The sequence below is a fragment of the Vigna unguiculata genome, chromosome 10 (assembly GCF_004118075.2).
Source record: "Vigna unguiculata cultivar IT97K-499-35 chromosome 10, ASM411807v1, whole genome shotgun sequence".
NCBI lineage: Eukaryota > Viridiplantae > Streptophyta > Magnoliopsida > Fabales > Fabaceae > Vigna > Vigna unguiculata.
In genome coordinates, this window is record NC_040288.1 from 10,812,843 (window position 1) to 10,837,910 (window position 25,068).

Sequence of the window (25,068 nt, forward strand, 5' to 3'; positions counted from 1 at the left end):
TGCCATTCATGTGTTAATTAATTGATTATTATTTTTAATAATATGCTTGATCATGTTGAGTAATAATATAATCTTAGATTTATAAGAATCATCATGAAACATGAAGTGGTTGAATGGTTGTGCATTGATTTGTCATTGGCATGGGTATGGGTTCAAACCTTGGTAGAACTAAAGTAAACTTTCTTTTTGCCAAAAAATTCTTGTGGCATGAATGTGGAAGGGCAAGGAAACCCTAGCAGTCAAGAGGGGCTGGAAAAACAGTCAACAATGAACCTTGAATGACAATTAAACTCCAAGTTTAATGTCATTTTCGTTTTTTTGAATTAATGGTGCCTAATCAAGTGAATTAAGAGCATTGTGAGAGAGGAGAAAGGGTTTTCTGCAGCTACCAAAGAGTTAGTACTGTGGAGAGGGTGTTTAGTGCGTGCAAGGAGAGAAAAGAGAGGATGAGCAGGAGTCTTGAAGGAGGGATCACAAGCTAAGGTCAATTAGGATCAAGAACTCAAAGATTTACACACTTTTGGAATAAGGAATCAAGGTTAGGGGCTCTGGACCCTGCGTTTTTACTTCGTATTGTTAATTGCATGAAATGTATGCTGAATTGGATTCATATACTCTGCTTATTTCGTGTATTCTTCGTGTTTCTAGAATTTTTCCAGAAACCGCCTAGCGGGTGACGAACCACTGTCAGGCGACTTATCATTTTGTGCTTGTTTTTGGGTTCCAGATGAAGAACCGCCTCGCAGTATGAGTCTGACTGTCAGGCGACACATGTGTGTCAACTTAGTTTATGGGTTTTTGGTTGAATAGCCTGGCAGTGGTGAACACCCGCCAGGCGACATGAGTCGAATTAACTCGATTTTGATGTTCTATGCGTTTTAGGATAATTCTGATCGCAGGGAAAGCCAATTTTAATTGTTGATGGATGATTTGATGTCAAACTTCATTGAATTTCGTGTAATTGTTGGCTAAATTGGATGGAATAGGGTGAATATGTTTTAGGGTTGAAAAGTTTGGGGGTTTGATACTGCGAGACAATTTGGTGGTGGATTTCTAATGGGAATTGGTAAGGAATGAGTGTGGGTTGTACACTAGTCTGAATGTAGGTGAATCTACGTGAGGATTGGAAGAAATGGGCAGGGAGAAGACAAACTTGTGAGATTTGGGAGCTCTCGTAGGGTGGAGCAATTCTGGGATGCCAAAAATTATATGCACCGCTGGTGGCACGAGGCCTGCCGCCAGGCGCCATCGTAGAGACAATTATCTTTGCGTGGCTTCGAGAATTTCTGATGGTTCTGGGATCCCGGGGAATCTAGGTTCTTGCTACCTGTGAGTTGGAAATAATATTTGGATAAAAGCCTTGGGATGACTGGTGCAAGTTAGAAGTATGAATTACTCGATTCTTAATGGAAGAGAAGGTTATAATAATGCAGTATGTGTAGTGTGATTTAGGGTGATGTAAAGAGAAGTGGGAATTGTAATTATGGGTGATTAGTTAGATAATATAGAGAATTTGTTGTAATGTGCTAGTGATATGAGAAACAAGAGTTCACCTAAATATATAAGAGCTTGGAAGGATAAACCTTCACTTGTTAAACCATGGAAGAGGTCAATCTTGAGATAAACCAAACCATATGATGACGGGAATGATATCATTAGTGTATTCAGTTGATGGTGAGGTTGTGTTCAGATAAGTTGTAGAAGTCATATAAGTAAATTGAGATTAAGTGATGCTAAGGATTTCTAGCAACATGATGTGATTGAGGATTCTTTGACTTGGTAATTAGAATGTGGGTAGGCTATTGTAGACACCATTATGGTTCAGAGACATGACAAATTAGCTGGCTGAGTGACTAGTAGAGTGAGGGTGTGAGCAACGGTGCTTGAACCTAAAACAAACATTTGTACTACACGAATACTGATATGGCACCTGGCAGTAATATGTGAACCGCCAAGCGATAACTATGAATCCATAGGTTAAAGGAACGTGTGGCGCCTGGCGGTGAAGGTCATCCCGCCAGGCGATACCCGTACAGATAATGTGTACTGTGGTGCTTGGCGTCTAGCGGTACGTGTACCCCGCCAAGCGGTCTGGAAGCTTGTTGCGCCTAGCGAATTGCGTACAACGCCAGGCGATATGTCTGTAGCAGAATTGTGTTTGTGTGCTTCAGATGTGCATGATCTACAAGGTTTCGATGATATCCCGAAGGTCGGCTTGCCGGTGTTCCTTGAGTCATGGCTCGAAACGTATCCCTTGAGTTGTGGCTCGGGATAGGGGTTAAATACATGGCATTCCTTGATTTGTGGCTCGAAATGGCATCTCTTGAGTTGTGACTCGGGGTGGCAGAAGAAAATGAGGAACTCTTGAGTTGTGCCTCGGGTTGGCGAGTGTTGTCGGTGTGAGTGTGCACGTTGTGGCGTGACAGGATGGTCTAGTTAGATTGCCCTCCTCAGTATCAACCTGACGAGTTTGGTAGTCTTAGGACGTCATGAATGCTTATTCGTATTGGGAACTCCACCTAGCGATACAGAGTGTGATTCGTAGCATCGTTTCCCATATGTGCTCCATTAGTTTTGGCTGGTAGGTGTGGTAGCAAGACACCTTGAGGTACTCATTAAGAAACGTAGAACGCGGTTAATATGGTAGTGGCCATGTGACATGAAATCAAAGGATGAAATTCCTTTGGTATATTTATATTGATATAAAAATGTTTATATATATATATATATATATGATTTGTTTGATATTAGCTCACCCTATCTGCTTGTGTTTGGCGATGATCGTGTACGTGGTACACGGGAGCAGATGCATAAAGCCGGAGCGGGGCTAGCTTGGGAGATTTTCTATAGAGGTTTTGTTTATTATGTATTTTACAGACTGATAATCTTTGGTTTATGAACATGGATTTATTTTATATTGAATTTATAAGTGGAATTTGAGATACTTTATAAATGTAATAAAGTTTTTAATTTCCCGCGTTTTTGGGAAATGAAGTTTCATTAATTGACTTTTATCTACTATTTCTTTATTTTATGATTTAAATTCATAATATCCTGCCGAGATGTTACAATAAGAGTCGTCTCGACATGCATCTTGGCATGACTAAGATGTAAAAAGATTTGAAGGAGTCATTATGGTGGTCTGGTTTAAAAACTGATGTATCTTAGTTTATAACGGTCTGTTTGACATGTCAAAAAGCCAAGGTGGAACATCAAAGACTCGGAGGGATGTTGCAACAGTTTGAAATACGAGAGTGGAAATGGGATAACATCGTCATGGATTTTTTTACCCCTTATGATGCAATCTGGGTGATAGTCGACTATTGACAAAGAGTGCTCATTTTCTAGTTGTTAATTTAAGGATGTCTGTGGCTAAGCTAGCATAGTTGTACATCATGGAGTTGGTGAGTATACACGAAGTACCTGCTAGCATAGTGTCAAACAAAGATCCAAAGTTCACTTCTAGATTTTAGCAATCTTTGTAAAGTGCTTTGGGTAGCATATTGAATATGAGTTCAGCCTATCACCCGAAGATAGATGGTCAGTCAGAAAGAACGATTCAGTCACTTGAACACTTGTTGGGAACATGAATGCTTGATAGTCTTGGTGCATGGGATGAAGTTCTGCCTTTGGTATATTTTACCTAAAACAACAATTATCATGCCACTATTGGTGTAAGACCCGTGAAATTTAATTAATTAAATAAAGGTTTAATTAATCGCAAGGTACCCAGTTTGGTACTAGTGTGTCAAATTGGTATCTGCTTTTAAAAAAGTATCAATTGCGTACCCAAATACGTTGATGTGCATCAATTGGGTCCAATAATTTAGACGCCGTTACAATGGTTAACGTTGACTGATTTAAGTTGGTCTGAGAAGCAAGAAAATAACACGTGGCCATCAGAGAATTAGTGACGTGGATATTGTTGGCGTGAGAAGTAATTTAATGTTATGGTAAAAATTAATTGTAGAAGGCAAAAAATTAAAAAGGAAGGAATTTTGGTAAAGTTACTGGTGTAGTTCGAAGAACAAAAAAGGGGAGAAGACGAGACCGGCGAATCGATTCGCGCTTGCATTCACTGGCATTCAGTACATGATCGGAAGCATCCTTAACAGCGACGTGGGTTTAGCGGTGGAAGAAAGGTATGTGTTCCTGCCATTCAGTAGACGAACCACTCGTACAGGCATTCACTGCCATTTAGGGTTTTTAGTTTTGTCTGACATTGTGGTAATTTTTGGGGTTCTGTTCAATGTATTTATTGTTTTGTGTGCTTTTATTCTTGTGTTGTTGTTATTTGTATTGCGGTGCCGGTGTTGGTCCTCCACTTTCAGATTTCTTTATTCATTTGGTCCCCCATTACATGTGACGGTGACGGTGACGGTGTTGCGTTTACTGTGTGGTCCCCCTTTGTTCATTTTGTCGCTGTCTTTGTGTGTTGGATGGTATGGTTTGTAATTTCTTTTTGATTGTTTGGGCATTTTCATATGTGATAGGTATATATAGATAGGAATATAGTACTTCATATGGAAGAAAATTTCGAAGTTGTTTTTCACCATGGGGGAAGGTTTGTTAATGATGGGTCACTGAAATACGTTGGAGAGAGTAATATTTTGTCATGTGACCCAGACAGATGGAGTTACTTTGAGATAATGTCCATTTTGAGGGAAATGGAATACGTCAATGTCAAAGAATTGTGGTATTCAGTAGGTGGAAGTGTTGTATTGGATGGAAGGCTGGAATTACTGAGCGATGATAGAGGTGCATGTCACATGGTGAACATCGCCACACTAAATGGTCAAGTGCACCTATATGTGGTGCACTTCGTCTGTGAGCCTGTAGTAGTACATATGATAGAGGGTGGGACTGAGACAGAAGTTGGTGTGGATGGTGCAGTTGAGGGTGAGGTTGATGTGGATACTCGGGGTGATGAAGAACCTGCTGGGGTGGGTAGGGTTGAGGTGGAAGCTGCAGGTGAAGGTGAGGGTGATATGGAGGCTGCAGTTGATGTAGAACATGTTGGGGTGGAAGTTGGTGAAGCTCCTACAGATAAGGGTGAGGGTGAAGTGGAGGTTGAGCATGATGAACAACCTGCTGAAGTGGGTGGTGCAAGTGAGAATGAGGGTGAAATGGAGGTTGAGCATGATGACCAACCTACTGAAATGGGTGGTGCAGGTGAGAATGAGGGTGAAGTGGAGGTTGATCATGATGACCAACCTGCTGAAGTGGGTGGTGCAAGTGAGAATGAGGGTGAAGTGGAGGTTGAGCATGATGAAGAACATGTTGTGGAGGGTGAGGAAACAGACTATGAGGGTGATGATGATTATGAAGTGAGGAGTTGGACTGATTCTGAAGAGGAAGTAATGGGTGAGGATGAGTTGTTTGATGTTAGAATTGAAACTGAGGAATTGGAGGATGATTTGTTTGATGTTACTATTGAAGGAGGAAGTGGTTTGTCTAGAACAAACCCAAAGGGTGAAAATGTGTTTGACAGGAGGTTGTCTGATAGGGAATGGGAGTCCGAGACTTTAGATAGTTGTGGAAATAGTGATGCAAGTGATGATGATAGAGAATGTATGGTAACTTTGGGATATTCTCCATGCCCAAAAGTATGGAAGACTATAATTGGGAAGTTGGGACGTACTTTACTGAGAAGGAAGAATTCACTGAGGCTATTAGAACTTATGGTGTCCAAAGTGGCAGAAAGTTAAAAATTTTTAGAAATGACAAAAGGAGAATTTGTGTGAAGTGTTTGGGTGCGAAGGGTAAATGCAAGTGGTATGCATATTGTGCTTATAAAGCAGCACAAAGTACATGGCAGTTAAGGAGAATTATCAACAATCACACATGTAGTAGGGAATTCAATGTGCGTTTGATGACTTCAAAGTGGTTAAGTGGAAGGCTGGAAAAATCACTAAAAGAGAACCCAAATATGAAGTTGACTGATTTGAAAAACAAAATTGGGAGAAAATGGAACATTGGTGTTTCAAGATCAACGGCCTTTAGGGCTAAGACTATGGTATACAAGAACATTGATGGGTCATTCCAAGAACAATATAAACGTGTTTATGACTATGCACATGAGTTGTTAAGGTCAAATCCAGGTTCCACTGTCAAAGTCCATGTTGATGAGAATGAGGGCAATCCAATTTTCAAACGACTATATGTATGCCTCAAGGCTTGTAAAGATAGCTTCTTTTGTTGTAGGCCTATTATTGGTGTAGATGGTTGTTTTTTGAAGGGAAAATATGGGAGAGAACTGTTAACAGCTGTGGGCAGAGATGGAAATGACCAAATGCTTCCATTGGCATACGCTGTGGTAGAAGTAGAGAACAAGGAAACATGGACATGGTTTCTTGATTTGATGATAGAAGACCTAGGAGGAGCTGAAATTTGTTCTAAGATCACTTTCATGTCAGACCAACAAAAAGTAAGTAACTATATCCATGTGCTATTTGATGTTTAATTGTGATTCCTTAATATTTGACCAATCAATTGTTATGCTCTATAAATTGCAGGGTCTGCTTCCAGCATTGCAAGAACTGTTGCCTGGTGTGGACCAAAGATTCTGTGTGCGTCATATATAGGCCAAATTCCGCAAAAAATTCCCTGGAAAAAATCTGAAGAAATTACTCTGGAAAGCAGCATATGCCCTACACCCACAAGCATGGGAGGCTGTGATGAGGGAGATTAAAGAGTTGAATGCTGATGCTTTTAAGCATCTCATACAGATTCCCCCAAGGCATGTTTTTAAATAATTTTTTATAAATACTGTTTTGGATTTAAACTGATTTCAAATTAAAAAGGTTTTTTCCCTGCAATCAGATTCTGGTCCAAGCCCAGATTTACATCAAGACCTGCGTCTGACACTGTTGTGAACAATATGTCTGAGGGTTTCAATAGCACTATAGTAGATTCCAGGAGTAAACCCATCATAACCATGATGGAAGAAATTCGAATGTATCTCATGCAGAGATGGGCTTCCAATAGAAAGAAGGTAAATGCATTTCATGGTTCTATTTGCCCAAAAATTCAAGATAGACTGAACAAGGAAGCACAAAAGACCAAATATTGGTTACCAAGGTAAATGTATTTGATGCACCTAATTGTAATAATGTTTCATTAAATATGAATGTCTTCTGGCTAATTTTTAATTATATCTTGTATTCATTGCAGCTGGTCTAGACAATAACTATTTGAGGTCAGCCATACTGCTATGATTGGGGAGAAATATGTGGTGGATTTAGATAAACAGGAGTATAGCTGCAGGAAGTGGGCAATAACATCAATTCCCTGCTGTCACGCAATCACTGCCATCCGATTTATGAATTTGAATGCAGAGGATTACCTCCCACACTGGTTTCTGAAGTCAACATACGAGGAGACCTATTTGTCCCTCATATATCCTATTAATGGACCTCATCTGTGGGAGATGACATCTTATGCTGATGTGTTACCTCCTACTAAAAGAGTGCTGCCTGGAAGACCAAAAAAGAAACGAAGGCTGGAGTCGTGGGAGCTGAGGAAGGATGACACCCAAGTCAGGCAAGGTGGAACCCGTAAAAGATGTGCCATTTGCAGAGCACTTGGACACAAAAGAAATACTTGTCTGCAGGCACCTCCACCACAACAGCAACCAACTCCAACTGCTTAACAAACACAAGCAAATCAGCCAACTCAGGCAACTGATATCAGTGGTGGTCAACAAAGTTAGATTACTGCATCTGAACCAGTTATGCCAGCAGCAACAAATCAGCCAACCCAAAATCCTTCATGCCAACAGAGTGAAGTGCCTCAAGCAACCCAAAATTCTGCATGCGAACAGACTCAAGTGCCTCAACCACCAACAACAACCACATTCAGAGAAAAACTGTCATTTAGGAGGGGACCAATCACGGAGCCATGAAGAAATTATGGAACACTTGTTTTATTTTGGAAAATCAATATGTGGTGGCTTTTTTTTGACAAACTCAGTGTTGTTATCTTAGAATGTAGCAGTGTTATTTTGGAAACAGCTTGCTAAGTGCTGTTATTTACATATTCAGGTCTTTTGAAGAACAATATTATGTACTGAAATGGCATTATGAACCACTTTAATATTATTTGCTTTCTCATCTCCAGATTATCTTCATTATCAAATCATGTTAAATGCAAATAAATAGAACACAGTCAGTTCACTCAAACTTGTAATTCGTTCATTAAGAATTCATTACAACATTACACCACTGATACTTACTGAAGCAGTCAGTCTAACATCAGTTCAACAACTCTTTTGAACTAACTTACAAACTAAAATTACATTAACGAAAAACAAAAACACTATTATTACACTTAAAATTTTAACCCATCTATTAGAAATCGCAATTGCTTTTTCCAGAGTGTAAATCTTTCTCCTTTGTCTTCCAATGGTAGCATCTTTTTCATCTCCATTATCTTCATTCAGCCATTTGAAGTAATTGCACCCTTTAAATACCTCATTCCCACCACTCCGCTGTTTGCAAGAACAAAGAATCAAACATTAATCAAAAATAGAGAACATCAAAAACATTAATAAAGATTCAATCAAAATTAAATTAAAATCAAACATCTACTCCGACCTTATATTTAGGACACCCCCAAAATTGTTTGTCGGCATTCCTGACTGTTTTAGCGACTCTCAACACAGCGTTCTCCGCACAAAAGCAAAGAGGACATTCACCCAACACCCTATACGAACCACCAGTGGAGGACACACTTTGCTTCTGCAAACCCCACGAAGAGCACGAACAGCCTTCACTGCGAGACATTGCAGATTCACCAAAAATTACCTCTTCCAATCAAGAACGAAGACCAAAATGATTGAAGAAAGAAGAGCAGAGGAAGAACCCCACCACAATGATAGCGAAAACCCAATTCTACAATTAGGGCACAACACAATCTGATTTTTAAATATACCACACCACGTCACTGTACAATTATTTTTTCAGCCACAACTGCTTTTTAAATTGACACGTATCCGTTCACAAATGCCACATCATCTCATTTTTAACGCCATTTCTCACAATTTAACGGTATGGACCCAATTGATGCACATAAACGTATTTGGGTACGCAATTGATACTTTTTTAAAAGCGGGTACCAATTTGACACACTAGTATCAAATTGGGTACCTTGCGATTAATTAAACCTTAAATAATTAATTAATTAATTAATGCGGGTCGTGGAAGCCTTCATGGCATTTGATAGTGGTTGATGTGATGTGGAAAAGTACTAGCTCATGTGGTTGAGAGTACTTGGTTTGTGTGAGAGGACTTGGGTTCGAGTCCTATGTATGCCAATTATGTGTTATTTAATTATTATAGTTTTAATAATATGAATGTGCGGGTTAAGTAAGAATATAGTATTATGATAGTTAGAACGAAACATGAATTGGCTTGATGGTTTAGCATTGACTTAATATTTGCATGGCTAGGGGTTCAAACCTTGGTGAGACCCAAATTAAGTTTTCTTTTTGCTAAACTTGATTTTTGGAAAAGAAGAGAAGAGGTAGAGAACCCAGCAACCACGTTAAGGTAGCCAAAGGGGCTGAAAAACAACCCCATAATGGTCTTGAATGACATTTATCACAAGCAATAAAATCAATTTTCGTTTTTGGCTAATTAACCTTCATTGAGAAGTAATTAAAAGACAAAATTGAAGGGAGAAAGAAGGTTTTCTTGGTCTAGATTGGTACTGCACGAAAAGGGAGAGAAATCAGAGTGAAGAGAGTGAGTTGGGTGAATCTGTGAGGCGTTTTTCAAGAGGACTAAGAGAGACCTTTGAAAGCAAGTGGAAATCTAGAGCCATTCAAGTTTTAAGCAAAAGGATCCAGGTTTTGGGAGTTCTGGTTGTATGATTTATTGTTATTTCGTATGATGATGAATTCTGGATCAAGTTTGAATTATGAACGCTTGCATTTTTTGTGTTATTCACGTTTTCTGGATTTTTTCCAGAAACCGCCTGGCGGCGCATGAACTGTCGCCAGGCGTTGCACTATTGATGTTGTTTTTTCTTCATTTTGATTGGTTGGTCAGTGATGTTGTGGTATTTGGATTGAACTCTTATTGCACATATATCAATTGCATGATGAATTATTGTTTGCAGTGACTAAATTGACAAAAAATGCATGAACTCGCGAAGGAAATTGGGGGTTAGGGTTTATGTTGGGATTGTGGATAATGAACATAAACTATCTCAATATTTAGTACACTGATTTTACAGATTTGAGAATAATATGGATGATTTCTAATCTGGTATTATGTGTGCACTAGAATTTTATGTCAATATGATGGTGTGCCGTAAGTGGGATGTTTGAGTCATGGTTGGTGCGAGAGCGATCCGGGCAAAACCCATAATTTTTATACACCACTTGGTGGCACCTGGGATTACCGCTAGGCAACAACGCAGGCGCAAGCAGAGACATTGGTTTGTCTCGTGATGGGTTCTGGAGTGGAAGTAAATGAAACCTTGGCATGTAAAAATTATGTAAGGGGATGAAGTGTGAGAATAAAACCTTACATGTGAGATGATGAACTTTGGGTGCTAGAAGTTGTGAAGTGAATTGTGTACAAGAAGGTGCATTATAGTTAATTAAAATATATGCTAATAATTGAGTAGGATGGTAGGTACAGGGTGAGTAGGAGTGCTTACTATAATTATATTCATAAATGAATGAAGGTGTGTAATGCCAAGAATGATTGAGTTTATACGCATCCATGTATGTGTAGTTCAAAATTAAAAATATCTTAGTGAAAATCTTGATAGCATGATGTGTCTAAATATTGATTAGTATGAGTATAAGATTTGGACCATATTGAGTGAGATGAGATAGGTTTCAATTCAGTACCTGAAAAACAACATGGTGCGAATAAATGAGAAGAATTGTCTTGTTGATGTGACTTAAATGTGTGTATTGTGATTGAGCTGCGTAGTATAAATGGATAACTGTGAATGTGATTGGAGTTTGGTTAATGTGTGATTTGAGGTCCAATGGGATCTGTTTTAAGGGCCAAAAACCAGTAGCATTGCGCTACTGGTATAAATCTGTGACAGGGGTCACAGTGCGAGCAGGGCGCCTGGCGGTAGGGAGGGTTCCGCCAGGCGGAATGGTGCAGCAGAGACCCTGAAGGCGCATTGGCGCCTGGCGGGGCGAGGAGAAAACGCCATGCGGTGGCGGCGAGTGGCGCTCGGCGGCATGATGGAGTCCGCCCGGCGGTGACGGTGCAATGATGATGCTACAGGCGCGTGGCGCCTGGCGGTGTGTGATGCCAGTGTTTGCCTGACGACGTGAGATGCGCGCCAAGCGGTTTTAGTTCAGTGATGGTGCGCGAGGAAAGGTTTCTACACAACTTTAGGTGATGTTCATGACGCGAGGCTTTGGCTAGGGGTCCAATTACGAGTGTAACCCGTATTGGAGTAACACATGACCACTCTAGGTTGTAGCCTGGTGGTTTAGGAAGTCCAGTGGAGTGTGCGATTTGTGGCTCGTACGGCGAGGTTCGGATGATTTCCCTCTTCAGAGTATTCTGATATAGTTTTGGTAGTTTGGAATAGCTACAAACTTTATGTTTGTTTCGGGGAGCTCCACTTGGTGTCATGGTGAGATGTTGTGGCAAGGTTATTCCCACGTGTGGACTATCAAGTGGTGGCCTGTAGTCGGAGGGGCGAGTAGACACTCGTGCAGCAAAGATCGATCATTGTTCTCACCTAAAGGGTATAGAGATGATAGACGTCTAATGAAAGTATTGGAAGTGGAGAAGTAAGGAAAAAGGGAGAAGAATAATAACCCAGGTTTAAATGTTTTGATGTTGTATTTAATATTTTATTAGTTGGTTTTATTTAAATGAGCTCACCCTATCTCTGTGTGTGTGGCGATGATCATGTAACTTGTTACATGGGAGCAGATGTTGATGCAGGTGAGCGGACAGGTGCATAGAGACGGAGTGGGGATCTCTTGGGGAATTTTCTCACTAGTTATTTTATTGGACTATGGTGTTATTGTAATAATTTTATAGACCATTTTAATTGTATTATAGTATTAATGCGAATTATTTTATCTGTTTTGGCGCGTTGAACTTTAGGTTTTAAATATTTCCCGCGTTTTGGGAAATTGTTGAATGATAAATGAGGTTGTTTTATTGAATTTTATTTTTTTTTATTTTAATAAGTAATTTCCGGCTAGGACGTTACAATTGGCATGGCTCCGTATGAAGCCTTATATGGCAAGCAATGTAGAGCCCCTCTGTGTTGGTATCTAGATGGAGAAGTAGTGGTGTTGGGACCAAAATTGTTGAAACAAACCACAAAAAAAAAAAGCGAAGAAGATACAAGAAAGGATGAAGGCATCGTAGAGTAGGTAAAAGTCATATGTTAATCAAAAGAGAAGACTTTTCGAGTTTGCAGTTGAGGATCATGTTTTTTTGTGAGTAACCCCAATTGTTGGTGTGGGAAAGGCTATTCGTTCGAGAAAGCTTTCTTCTAAGTTCATTGGTCCAAATCCTATTTTATATAGAATTGGACCAGTGGCTTAAGAGATCTCTTTACCTTCTCAGTTGGCGAATCTTCATCCAGTGTTTCAAAATGTCTTTATGTTAAGGAAGTATCTGTCTGACCTTTCTCATGTGCTAGAAAGAGAGGATTTACAAGTCAAGAAAGATCTCTTAGTAAAGGTGCAAACTGTTGTTATAGAGGAACAGAGACAAAATAGCTTAGAGAAAAATCCATCATTCTTGTAAAGGTCATTTGGGATAAGAGAATAGGTGACTCTACTTGGGAGTTAGAGGAGGATATAAAGTAGTCATACCCCTATCTGTTCTCTGGTAAGCCAATTTTCGAGGTCAATTTTTTTATTGTTAGTGAGAATGTGAGAACCTATAAAATAATATTTTAAGAGTGATCTTGTTTTATAATAATAAGATCCTATTATTTTAATAATATAATTGTAACATCCTGGTAAGATACTACTTAAAATAAATAAATAAACAAATAAACAAGTTAAATAAAAGAAATACCTCATTTATTAAATAACACCTTTCCCAAAAACACGGGAAATGTTTCCAACTTTAAAACATTAAAATCCAAAATCCATAAAGACCGTAATCAAATTACATATAAATCCAACAAAACAAGTATAAAAATCCCCTCGTGCACTGAGCCCACACTCTGCCACTAAGCGTCTCTTGGCTCACGTGAAACATCATCTGCTCCCGGATAATAAATTTACCCAATCATCGCCACACACAAATAGATAGGGTGAGCTATGCACATATCATAAACAAATATGAAATTAAAACCCAGCCCAACATAAGTATTCATTTGTTTAATTTGCAAAAATACCCTCTTCCCGCACACTCATAACCAATATGAGTTCATGCATGTACTCTAAATATGGGATTTCATGTGCTTCCACGACCCTCTCGCTCGTGGTCCAACCTACAAGCCTATCCCGCTCATAGACCTGCTTCACGGACTCCCTCGCCCGTCATCCGAACTCCTCGCTCGAACCGAGACACGCATTCCCGCCTTTCCTACTATGAACTCCCTTGCTCATAGCATTCCACGGTTGAGCATGACAAGAACTCCCTCGCTCATTCATCCTAACAAGGGTACCTCCGATGAACTAAACCGTTCACATTCCGCATGCGGTCCACCCATCACGAACTCCTCGCTCGTGACTCAACCAAGAACATCCCAACTCCTAAGGACTTAGTCCTTCAAGTCCAAACACCACAAACACATGCATATAACTTCCTATAAGGTAGGAAATACCAACAAACAGTACAAACAACACATATAAACATGACTCTTCACCATTCTCGATTAAACTATGCCTGTTCGCCCAGGATAGTACATCTGTCTTGCTTAGGCTAAACTACCTCGCCTGAGCGAGTATGCAACAGCGGCTGCACCACTTCATCTCGCTTAGGCAAGCTTTTCTCGCCTGGGCGAGACCTTAGGTCTCTCAACACACAAAGCACCTCGCCTGGACGAGGATTCAACAAGAAAACACCAAGTCTCATCGTGATCTCGCTTAGGCAAGCCATTCTTGCCTAAGCGAGTGTACCTGTCGCTCAACACTCCAAAACATCTCGCCTAGACGAGAAATCGCACTCAAAACGTTAGGTTTCCTCGCGACCTCACCTAGGCGATCCATTCTCGCCTAAGCGAGACTAGGTGTCGCTCAACATTGAACCAAGTCGCTTGAGCGAGCAGCGCGAACCAAAACCAGAAACGAGGTTCTACAACTCTCACTTGGACGAGATAGACTCGTTTGGGCAAGAATTGTAGATTTCCCTCTCTGATTTCTCACCCAATTCACCAAAACACCAACCAATCATTTCCAACACAATGTAATGGCAAAAACACATCAGAATCGTGCTTTATATCCAAATTAGACTAACAAGACACAAGGTTTAAGCGTCCACAACCATTCCAAACCAAAAACCCTCATTCCCAAAACATATAATGCACAAAAGGGTTTGCAACTTTTAACCATCCAGCCAATTCATTATTTCATCACACAAACACGAATTCACCACAACCATACTCCAATTGATAAGGCAATGACACAAAATCATAATTAATATCATGAAATTGACATATTCAAAATACAACTCCCCTAACCTGGACTTCTTGATTCAATTTGGGGAAAAAAAGAATGTTCCTTTGTTGCCCACTCTTTTGTTCCAAAACCCTCCCAATTCAGCCTTCAATTCTCTTCTCACACCCTCAGAACTCGTGCTCCACTCAAAAGCCCATTACCAACACTGCCAAAACCCTTCTTTTCCCTTAAAATGTCCTTTTATAGGTGTCTTAATTAAGGGTTTAAAGGTTAAAGCGAAAATTGACTTTATGCTAGGTTAATTCTACCTTTTCACATTCCCTCCAAACCAAATTTGGAAAAAATGAGAAGGTTAATTCGTGTCTATTAAGGTTTGAACCCGTGACCTTCCACTCATAAGGCCAAAGCATAACCACTATGCCAATTCACATTTTATTGATAACCACTATCATCCTATGCTAATATTATCACACACCAGTCACAATTATTTTATAAAAACAACTAATAAATCATTTAACACACAACAGGCATACATAGGACTCGAACCCAAGTCCTCTCACACAATTAAGTACTCTCAACCACTTGATTTAGTACTTTTCCACATCACATCAAACAATATTAAATGCCATAAAGGCTCTTCCTACCCGCATTTATTAATTAATTAATTAATTTCCACGGGTCTTACATTCTCCACAACTCAAAAGAATTTTCGTCCTTGAAAATGAGACTTACCAGAAAACAGGTGAGGGTACCTCCTCATGACATCCTCCATCTCCCACGTCATCTCCTGTGTCGTCTCATCCCAAAGTACCTTCACCGTCTTTAACTCTTTGCCCCTCAGCTACTTGACCTGGGTATCCAGTATGTGAACCGGTCCAACTGGCATAGTCAGATCCTCGTGCACTTGCACGTCATCTGACTCCAACACATGATCTGGACTTGCAATGTATTTCCTCAACTGTGAGACGTGGAACACATTATGCATGTTGGCTAGGTGAGGTGGCAAAGCAATCTCATACGCCGCAGCTCCTATCCTCCATATAATCTGATAAGGCCCTATAAATCTCGGAGTCAACTTCCTTGATTTAAGAACCCTTCTGATACCCGTGGTTGGAGTAACTCAGAGGAATACATGGTCTCCTTCCTCAAACTCCAATGGTCGTCTTCTCTTATCGGCATAAGACTTTTTCCTACTCTAAGTGGCTCGCATCCGATCCTGAATCAATTTGACCTTACTAGTCGTTTGTTGTAGAAATTCAGGACCAAGCACAAAGGCTTCACCATCCTGATACTAGCACAATGGAGTTCTACACCTTCTTCCATACAATGCTTCATAAGGTGCCATGCTAATGCTAGAGTGGTAATTATTATTGTATGTGAACTCCACCAAAGTAGCACATCATTCCAGTTTCCCATGTGATCTAGCACACAAGACCTCAATAAGTCTTCTAGAGATTGGATGATCTGCTCAGATTGCCCATCCATCTGAGGATGATAAGCTGAGCTCATCCTCAACTGTGTACCCAAGGCCGCCTGTAATGATTGCCAAAACCGTGATGTGAATCTAGGGTCCCGGTCCGACACTATGCTTTCGGGTACTCCATGCAATCTCATCACTTCTCGCACATACAACTCTGCTAATTTGTCCATCGACCACTTCTGATTCATAGGTAAGAAATGTGCACATTTTGTTAGTCTGTCTATTATCACCCAGACTGAATCATGGCCCTTTGTCGACCTCGGAAGATGCGTCACAAAGTCCATAGCGATACTGTCTCACTTCCACTGTGGTACGTCCAGTGGTTACAGTGTACCTCCCGGCCTTTGGTGTTCAATTTTGGCCTTTTGACAAACCAAACATTGAGCCACAAAGTCTACAACATCTGCCTTCATTCCGTTCCACCAGAAGAACTCCTTCAAATCCTTATACATCTTAATCATACCTGGATGTATGCTAAGACGACTCTGATGGCCCTCCTTTAGAATCTGCCTCCTGAATATAGGTCCTCCTGGTACACATACTCTACCTTTAAATCGTAGAATGTCATCCTCTCCCATCTGATAATCTTTCCCTTTCTCTGTACCCAGCCACCCTACAAACTGTTGCAATTCCAAATCGTGCCCTTAAGCCACACGAATTTCATTCAAGAATTCATTAGTGACTTTTAGCAAGCTGCACTATATAGAGTCTTGCCCAAACAGCATCCCTAGATTCATATCTTTGAGCTTCTCAATCAACTCTAATTCCTTTATCATTATACAAGACATATGCATCTTCTTCCGACTCAAAGCATCGGCTACAACATTTGCCTTGCCCGGGTGATAGAGCAATTCAAAGTCATAGTCCTTCAAATACTCCATCCACCAACACTGCCTCATATTCATTTCCTTCTGATCAAACAAGTACTTCAAACTCTTGTGATCGTTGAATACTTGGAATTGAGAGCCGTACAAATAGTGCCTCCAAGACTTAAGAGCGAACACAATGGCTGCTAGCTCCAAGTCGTGAGTCGGGTAATTCTTCTCGTGTACCTTCAATTGTCGTGATGCATATGTCACTGGCCTCCCTTCTTGCATTAACACACACCCCAAACCCAAGTATGAGGCATCACAGTACACTTCAAACTTCTTTTATGTATCAGGAATCACGAGTACTGGAGCGGTAGTTAAGAACCTCTTCATCTCCTCAAAACATTCTTCACACTTCTCAGTCCAGAAGAATGGTTGATCCTTCCTCGTGAGTTGGGTCAAAGGGTTCACCTTCTTTGAAAACCCCTCCACGAACCTCCTGTAATAACCCGCCAGGCCCAAGAAACTCCTCACCTCCGTTACAGTCTTAGGCCTTTCCCACTTCAACACAGTTTCTATTTTGGCTGGATCCACTACTATACCTTCAGCTGAGATTACATGCCCGAGGAATTGTACCTCATCAAGCCAAAAGTCGCATTTGGATAACTTGCCGTATAGCTGGTGTTCTTTGAGCACATCCAAAACCACCCTCAAGTGATCAGCATGATCTTCGCGAGTCCTCGAGTAGATAATAATGTCATCAATGAAGACAACAACAAACTTATCCAACCAGGGTCAGAAAATCCTATTCATATAGTCCATGAATACTGTCGGTGCGTTCGTCACTCCAAATGGCATCACCACGTACTCATAGTGACCATATCTGAACCTGAATGCCATCTTTTGCACATCATCCGGCTTGACCAGAATCTGATGATACCCCGACCTCAAATCTATTTTGGAGAACACCCTGCACCCTTCAACTAATCCAGTAAGTCGTCGATCCTTGGTAGTGAATACTTGTTCTTAATTGTCAGCTTATTTAGTTGTCTGTAATCCACGTAAAGTCGCGAACTCTCGTCCTTCTTATTCACTAATAAGACTGGAGCTCCCCAAGGTGACGCGCTTGGGCGAATAAACTGCTTCTCCAATAGTTCCTCAATCTGCTTCTTTAGTTCTACGAGCTCTGCAGGTCTCATTCTGTATGGAGCCATAGACACTAGACCTGCACCAGGAATTAGATCAATGGTGAAGTCAATGTCTCGACTCGGCGGCAATCCTGACACCTCATCTGGAAACACATCTGCATACTCACTGGCTACTGGTATAGATTGGATTATCTCTACAGCACTTTTCTTCTTTGGCTTAGCCACCACCATATAACACATGACCCCTTCTTGCAGTGCTTTCACAGCTTCTTGAGTTGAGATCAACTTCAACACTTCATGTTCTGGGAATACCAAACTACGCCGTCCATAATCAATTATCATGTGATTACTAGACAGCCAGTCCATCTCCAATATCACGTCCAATCCCTCCAAGGGCACGCACACCAAATTCACCTTGAATTTGCGACCTGCCACCACCATTGAACACCCAACACAAACTGAACTAGTAGCTACCTGACCCGAGGAAGGAGTTGAAACAAGCAACTCACACACCAAGTCACATTTTTCCAGGCTCAATCTCCCCACACAGTCATTAGAGATAAACAAATGCGTTGCGCCAGAATCAAATAATACCATTACATCATGCCCCATAAGTAAACAAGACTGTAATATTAGATTACCTAACTGAGTAGCCTCAGTATATGTCATGGCAAAGACCCTCCCAACTGCTCTAGCTCTCTCCGCTCCAAAGGCTAGTGATTTCTTCGGGGCATTGGCCTTCTTCTCAGGGCATTGATTAGCGAAATGCCTAGGCTGATCGTAAATGAAACATTTGTGATTGCTCCCCTGTCCCCTGGGTGAACTCTTCAACTGTGGGAAATTCTTGTTCAGGTGTGCGCGCCCACATTGGAAACACTTAAAGTCTCCAGAGGTGGCAGGGGGACGGCTGTAAGGCTTTTTCTGTTGCCTAGCCTCTGCAACATTCCTCTGATGTCGGACAACTGGACCAGGGCCCTTCTCTAGATGTTCTGCACTCTTGGCTTGCTCCACCAAGACCGGAAATCTCTTCTCCCTCAAAGGTGTTACCACCCTCTTCAGCTCATGTCTGAGTCCTCGCTCAAACTTTAGACACCTCCATTCTTCAGAAATAGCTTGCGAGTAATACCTTGCCAGGTGCTCAAATATGTTCACATACTTCTACACCGTCATATCCCCTTGCTGCAGTGCAAGGAACTCAGCTTCCCTGTCTTGTTTAGCCGTGTCAGGGAAGTATTTCTCCAGGAAATGCGTCCTGAAATTAGTCCAATCCACCTGTTCCTCTCGGGTCTGCATTTGTTGTTGCATTTGTTTGCCAGTGAACTCAGCTGGCTTGTGGCGCAAGAAGTCCTCCACGGTCAGCACCCTGATTGGTGCAATCGCCGTTCTAGGCTGCACTGCTATGGGTGGCTGCATCGCATCCACCATCCAGTGAATAGCCTCTGCGATGTCATCAACACCACTACTCCTTCTCCTCCTGTTAGCAGCCATAGCCTCAATACGCCACATTCAATTGTTAAGAATCAACTCACCAGTTAAACAAAGCCACTCATGATTTACCAACATGCAACTAAAACACACACACAATCAAACGGTAAGCTCACTCCCCAAAAGCCCCAAAATATTTTTAAAATATCTTCAAAACTTTTACTTTGATACCAATTGTAACATCCCGGTAGGATACTACTTAAAATAAACAAATAAACAAGTTAAATAAAAGAAATACCTCATTTATTAAATAACATCTTTCCCAAAAACACGGGAAATGTTTCCAACTTTAAAACACTAAAATCCAAAATCCATGAAGACTGTAAACAAATTACATATAAATCCAACAAAATAGGTATAGAAATCCCCTCGTGCACTAAGCCCACACTCCGCCACTAAGCGTCTCCTGGCTCACCTAAAACATCATCTGCTCCCGGATAATAAATTTACCTGATCATCGCCACACACAAACAAATAGGGTGAGTTATGCACATATCATAAACAAATATGAAATTAAACCCCAACCCAACATAAGTATTCATTTGTTTAATTTGCAAAAATACCCTCTTCCCCCACACTCATAACCAATATGAATTCATGCATCTACTCTAAATATGGGATTTCATGTGCTTCCACGACCCTCCTCGCTCGTGGTCTAACCTACAAGCCTAACCCGCTCGTAGACCTGCTTCACGGACTCCCTCGCCCGTCATCCGAACTCCTCGCTCGGACCCGGACACGTATTCCCAAGTTAAGCATGACATGAACTCCCTCGCTCATTCATCCCAACAAGGGTACCTCCGGTGAACTAAACCGTTCACATTCTGCATGCGGTCCACCCATCACGACTCCTCGCTCGTGACTCAACCAAGCACATCCCAACTCCTAAGGACTTAGTCCTTCAAGTCCAAACACCACAAACACATGCATATAACTTCCTATAAGGTAGGAAATACCAGCAAATAGTACAAACAAAACATATAAACATGACTCCTCGCCATTCTCAATTAAACTATGCTTGTTTGCCCAGGATAGTACATTGGTCTAACTTAGGCTAAACTACCTCGCCTGAGCGAGTATGCAATAGCGGCTGCACCACTTCATCTTGCTTAAGCGAGCTCTTCTCGCCTGGGCGAGACCTTAGGTCGCTCAAGACACAAAGCACCTCGCCTGGACGAGGATTCAATAAGAAAACACCAAGTCTCATCGCGATCTCGCTTAGGCGAGCCATTCTCGGCTAAGCAAGTGTACCTGTCGCTCAACACTCCAAAACTTCTCGCCTAGACGGGAAATCACGCTCAAAACGTTAGGTTTCCTCGCGACCTCGCCTAGGCGAGCCATTCTCGCCTAAGCGAGAGTAGGTATCGCTCAACATTAAACCAAGTCGCCTGAGCGAGTAGCACGAACCAAAACCAGAAACGAGGTTCTGCAACTCTCGCTTGGACGAGATAGACTCGCTTGGGCGAGAATTGTAGAGTTCCCTCTCTGATCATGCACCCAATTCACCAAAACAATACCAAAACACCAACCAATCATTTCTAACACAATGTAATGGCAAAAACACATCAGAATCATGCTTTATATCCAAATTAGACTAACAAGACACAAGGTTTAAGCGTCCACAACCATTCCAAACCAAAAACCCTCATTCCTAAAACATATAATGCACAAAAGGGTTTGCAACTTTTAACCATCCAACCAATTCATTATTTAATCACACATACACGAATTCACCACAACCATACTCCAATTGATAAGGTAATGACACAAAATCATAATTAATATCATGAAATTGACATATTCAACATACAACTCCCCTAACCTGGACTTCTTGATTCAATTTGGGGAAAAAAAGAATGTTCCTTTGTTGCCCACTCTTTTGTTCCAAAACCCTCCCAATTCAGCCTTCAATTCACTTCTCACACCCTCAGAACTCGTGCTCCTCTCAAAAGCCAATTACCAGCACTGCCAAAACCCTTCTTTTACCTTAAAATGGTTTTATAGGTGTCTTAATTAAGGGTTTAAAGGTTAAAACGAAAATTGACTTTATGGTGGGTTTAATTCTTATTCAAGGGTAATTATTCTATAGTTTTCCAACCCCTTTTACTAGGGGTACCTCTACCTTTTCACATTCCCTCCAAACCAAATTTGGCAAAAATGAGAAGGTTAATTCGTGTCTATCAAGGTTTGAACCTGTGACCTTCCACTCATAAGGCCAAAGCATAACCACTATGCCAATTCACATTTTGTTGATAACCATTATCATCTTATGCTTATATTATCACACACTAGTCACAATTATTTTATAAAAACAACTAATAAATCAATTAACACACAACAGGCATACATAGGACTCGAACCCAAGTCCTCTCACACAATTAAGTACTCTCAACCACTTGATCTAGTACTTTTCCAAGTCACATTAAACAATATTAAATGACATAAAGGCTCTTCCTACCCGCATTTATTAATTAATTAATTATTTAATTAATCAATTTCCACGAGTCTTACAATAATGCCTAATTATAAATACAAATTTCATAAACATTACTTAAAATTATTTCATCTCTCTAGAAACCTCTTTCTTAGAATTCTTCCATCTTTTTAGGCTATCTCACATTATGATCATCCCTTTGAAGATCAGAGACCGCTTGTGTGATCGTCGTAGTTAGATCTTCGAGTTCTTCCGATCAATTACTCAAATTGAGTAAGTTGATTTTTAGCTCATTCTTTGTGTAATTTTGATCATTCTTTGCATGTGTCTTTCTTTGAGGTTGTTTGTGACTCTATTAGTTTCTGTATGGTTCTCTGTTGATCAAGGGTTATGAGGATATGATCTGATCATTTTGTTATATTTCTATATGTAAATAGAGTACCTTGTGGCTTAGGGAAGGTCTTGGTGTTCTTAGAGCCAACCAAGCTTTTACTCAGGTAAGGGAAGCTTTGTTGTTGCTAGTGTGAGTGAATTTGGTGAAAATTGATGGTTGTGTGTTGATGTTTTCTTTAATTAAGGAATGAGATGGGTTTTGATTTATGAAACTATTATAGCAGGAATAATTGTTGTGATCTGATATAATGATTGATGAAAATTGGTATGTTGAATGCTGATGCTTTTGCCTTTGTGTGTGAATTAGGTAATTAAGACTATGGTCAATTGATCAATTTGGTACCACATTTAATTGGTAAAAATTGTTCTGAAATGAAGTTGTACGAGAGAAGTATCAGATTGATCTTTTGGATAGACCAATTTACCTAAATCATAGCACAAAAATCTGGTTTTTTTGACACAACGTTGAGCCTTACATACCAAAGCCGAGTGTTGGCTTTTATGAGCCAAACGACATTAAGTGTTGACCATGTGGCGTTGAGTGTTAGAGACCCCTATAGGTATGGAAGCAATTAATTGCCATGACCCTCAACACTCGTTTTTACGAGACGAATTGCGCTGAGCGCCGTATGCTAGCGTTAAGTGCTCATTTTTATGAGGAAAAATTGCGTTGAGCATTAGATGCCCTGTTTTAACTTTTTGGCTTGTTTTGGCAATTTTCAATTGCTTTATGATTTAAATGAAGTATGTTAATGGATTTTATTAAGATGAAAGGAATATAGAATGTTGTGGTGAACATATGTATTGATGTTTTTTGAATTTCAAGGGAAATTCTTAAGGTTTTTATGATTAGTGTATGCCATTGATATGGGTGGGTCTGGAAGGAGATATCATGAACTCTAACAATAATTCAAACTCACATAGAGTATAATGAGTTTTGTGGTGAGATAGGTAGGGGATCCTAACCTTTGGACTTGTTCTTCGATCATAGGTCAACATTAACCTTGTGTGGTTGGGTGATGATCCTTTGTGTCTTGTACTCTGCAGAATATAGAAAGCATCATAGGTGCATACTTGTAGTGATACCTATATCTATGGCATGTATTCAAATAATTGAGTCTAGTGCCAACTACTATTTGTCTATAAATCTTTATTGTATTCGTTAACATTTTATGGTACTGTGTATTACATTTATAAGTATGTATTTTCTTTTATACTAACTTACCCTTTTGCTTTTCTATGTTCCTTGTTATATTTTTCCTTTGCTATGATCACTTAAATTTGTGAGCAAAGAATAGTATAGGCATGAACGACTCAAGAGTTTGGGAGGCCTAAAACAAACTTAAAAAATGAGGCCTTTTATTTAAAATTTATTTTTCAATATTTTTTTGATACAAAATTATTTATCAAATTTTCATAATTAATTTCATTTAACACTTCTTATTCAATAGATAATAAGGCTTATCCATTTAATCTTTCTTGAGACATGGTTGACACTGAAATTGTTAACATTATTCTATAAGTTATATGCATTTGGAAAAAAATCTCATCTTTTTTTATAATTAAGAATGACAATTGGTTTATCATTTTCCAAACCTATAATTTCTCTTAAGATATTTAATCAAGAAAATAAATCAAATCCATCACTATCCAACAAATTGTCACATTTTAAAGATTTTTCAACGTTTAAGCATTTTTCTTTCGAAAATTTACAATCTAGTGACTTTTATTTTTTAACACTACATAAAAAACAAAAAATATATTCATATCTTTTAAATTGTTCAAATCTACTCTAAATGTGGTAATTTCTTTATCTACAACATACAAAAAGTAATCAATTCTAAACGACTCCTAAAGAGATTTTACAATTTCATTCACAGTGTTTTCATCAAATTGTTTCATTTTACATCTAATACGTTTTTCACAAAACTTAGGTTCTTCTCAACTCGATAATAAGTCTTTTTTTCTAAACTTATTTTTATAGAAAACTAAACTTTGAATTATACTCCAATTAATCTATTATCCACAAAAAGATTGACCCCTAATTTAATTAATAGTTTTATAGAAAAATTTCAAGTCCTTGTTAAAATATATGCAAAAAAAAAAAACCCTTGAAATTCGTAAATCGAAAAGTACTGAAAAACAAAACTAGGCAAAAGAAATGTATTTTTAAATTTATTACAAATCCAAAACAGAACAAAAAATATGACAACACAACAGAAAAAACATACTAACCAGAAATTATTATGAAAAATTGGTACACATGGACAATATGAGATTGAAAAATTGTAATCTGCTAAGACCTTAAAAAAATAACTCTTAGAAGAGAAAATGAGAGGCAAAAAAAGTGACAAAGAGATAAAAAGATAAAAGAAGAAAATAAAATTATAAGAGAATAAAAATACTAATCATTCTCTTATTTAAACTCATTAATTATTTTAATACCAATAAAAAGTAACATACATCAATAATAATTTAATTAAATTTTATTCTCAATCACAAACTTATAATTAATTTAATAGAGCTATATTAGTAATAAAATATTCTTTTGAGGCCTTTTTCTTTATAATTAATGTAATAGAGCTATATTAGTAATTTTATAATTAATTTAATAGAGATATAATAAGGAAATATTAGTAGTAAAAATTTCTTTTTAGGCCTTTTTTTAGCTGGAGGCTTAAAGAGAGTGGTTTTACTTGCTTTACCCTTGAGTCGACTCTAAGTGTAGGCGAGGATGCTCCTTT

General features: G+C 39.5%; 3 protein-coding genes across 3 annotated transcripts; 1 reads left to right on the top strand and 2 right to left on the bottom strand.

The window, feature by feature from the left end:
* Positions 1 to 5,872: 5,872 nt before the first annotated feature.
* Positions 5,873 to 7,651, top strand: LOC114165224. Its single transcript, XM_028049883.1, has 5 exons — positions 5,873 to 6,427; positions 6,516 to 6,569; positions 6,624 to 6,739; positions 6,823 to 7,080; positions 7,204 to 7,651. Exons 1-5 carry the CDS (start codon positions 5,873 to 5,875, stop codon positions 7,649 to 7,651), a joined length of 1,431 nt encoding a protein of 476 aa, XP_027905684.1.
* A 9,555-nt stretch (positions 7,652 to 17,206) lies between these two features.
* Positions 17,207 to 17,764, bottom strand: LOC114165226 (uncharacterized mitochondrial protein AtMg00860-like). Its single transcript, XM_028049884.1, has 2 exons — positions 17,693 to 17,764; positions 17,207 to 17,644 (listed from the first exon to the last, which is right to left on the bottom strand). The coding sequence occupies exons 1-2, from the start codon at positions 17,762 to 17,764 to the stop codon at positions 17,207 to 17,209; spliced, it is 510 nt and encodes a 169-aa protein (XP_027905685.1).
* An 83-nt stretch (positions 17,765 to 17,847) lies between these two features.
* On the bottom strand, positions 17,848 to 19,500 carry LOC114165227. The gene is made up of 2 exons (XM_028049885.1): positions 19,177 to 19,500; positions 17,848 to 19,095 (listed from the first exon to the last, which is right to left on the bottom strand). Exons 1-2 carry the CDS (start codon positions 19,498 to 19,500, stop codon positions 17,848 to 17,850), a joined length of 1,572 nt encoding a protein of 523 aa, XP_027905686.1.
* Positions 19,501 to 25,068: the final 5,568 nt, after the last annotated feature.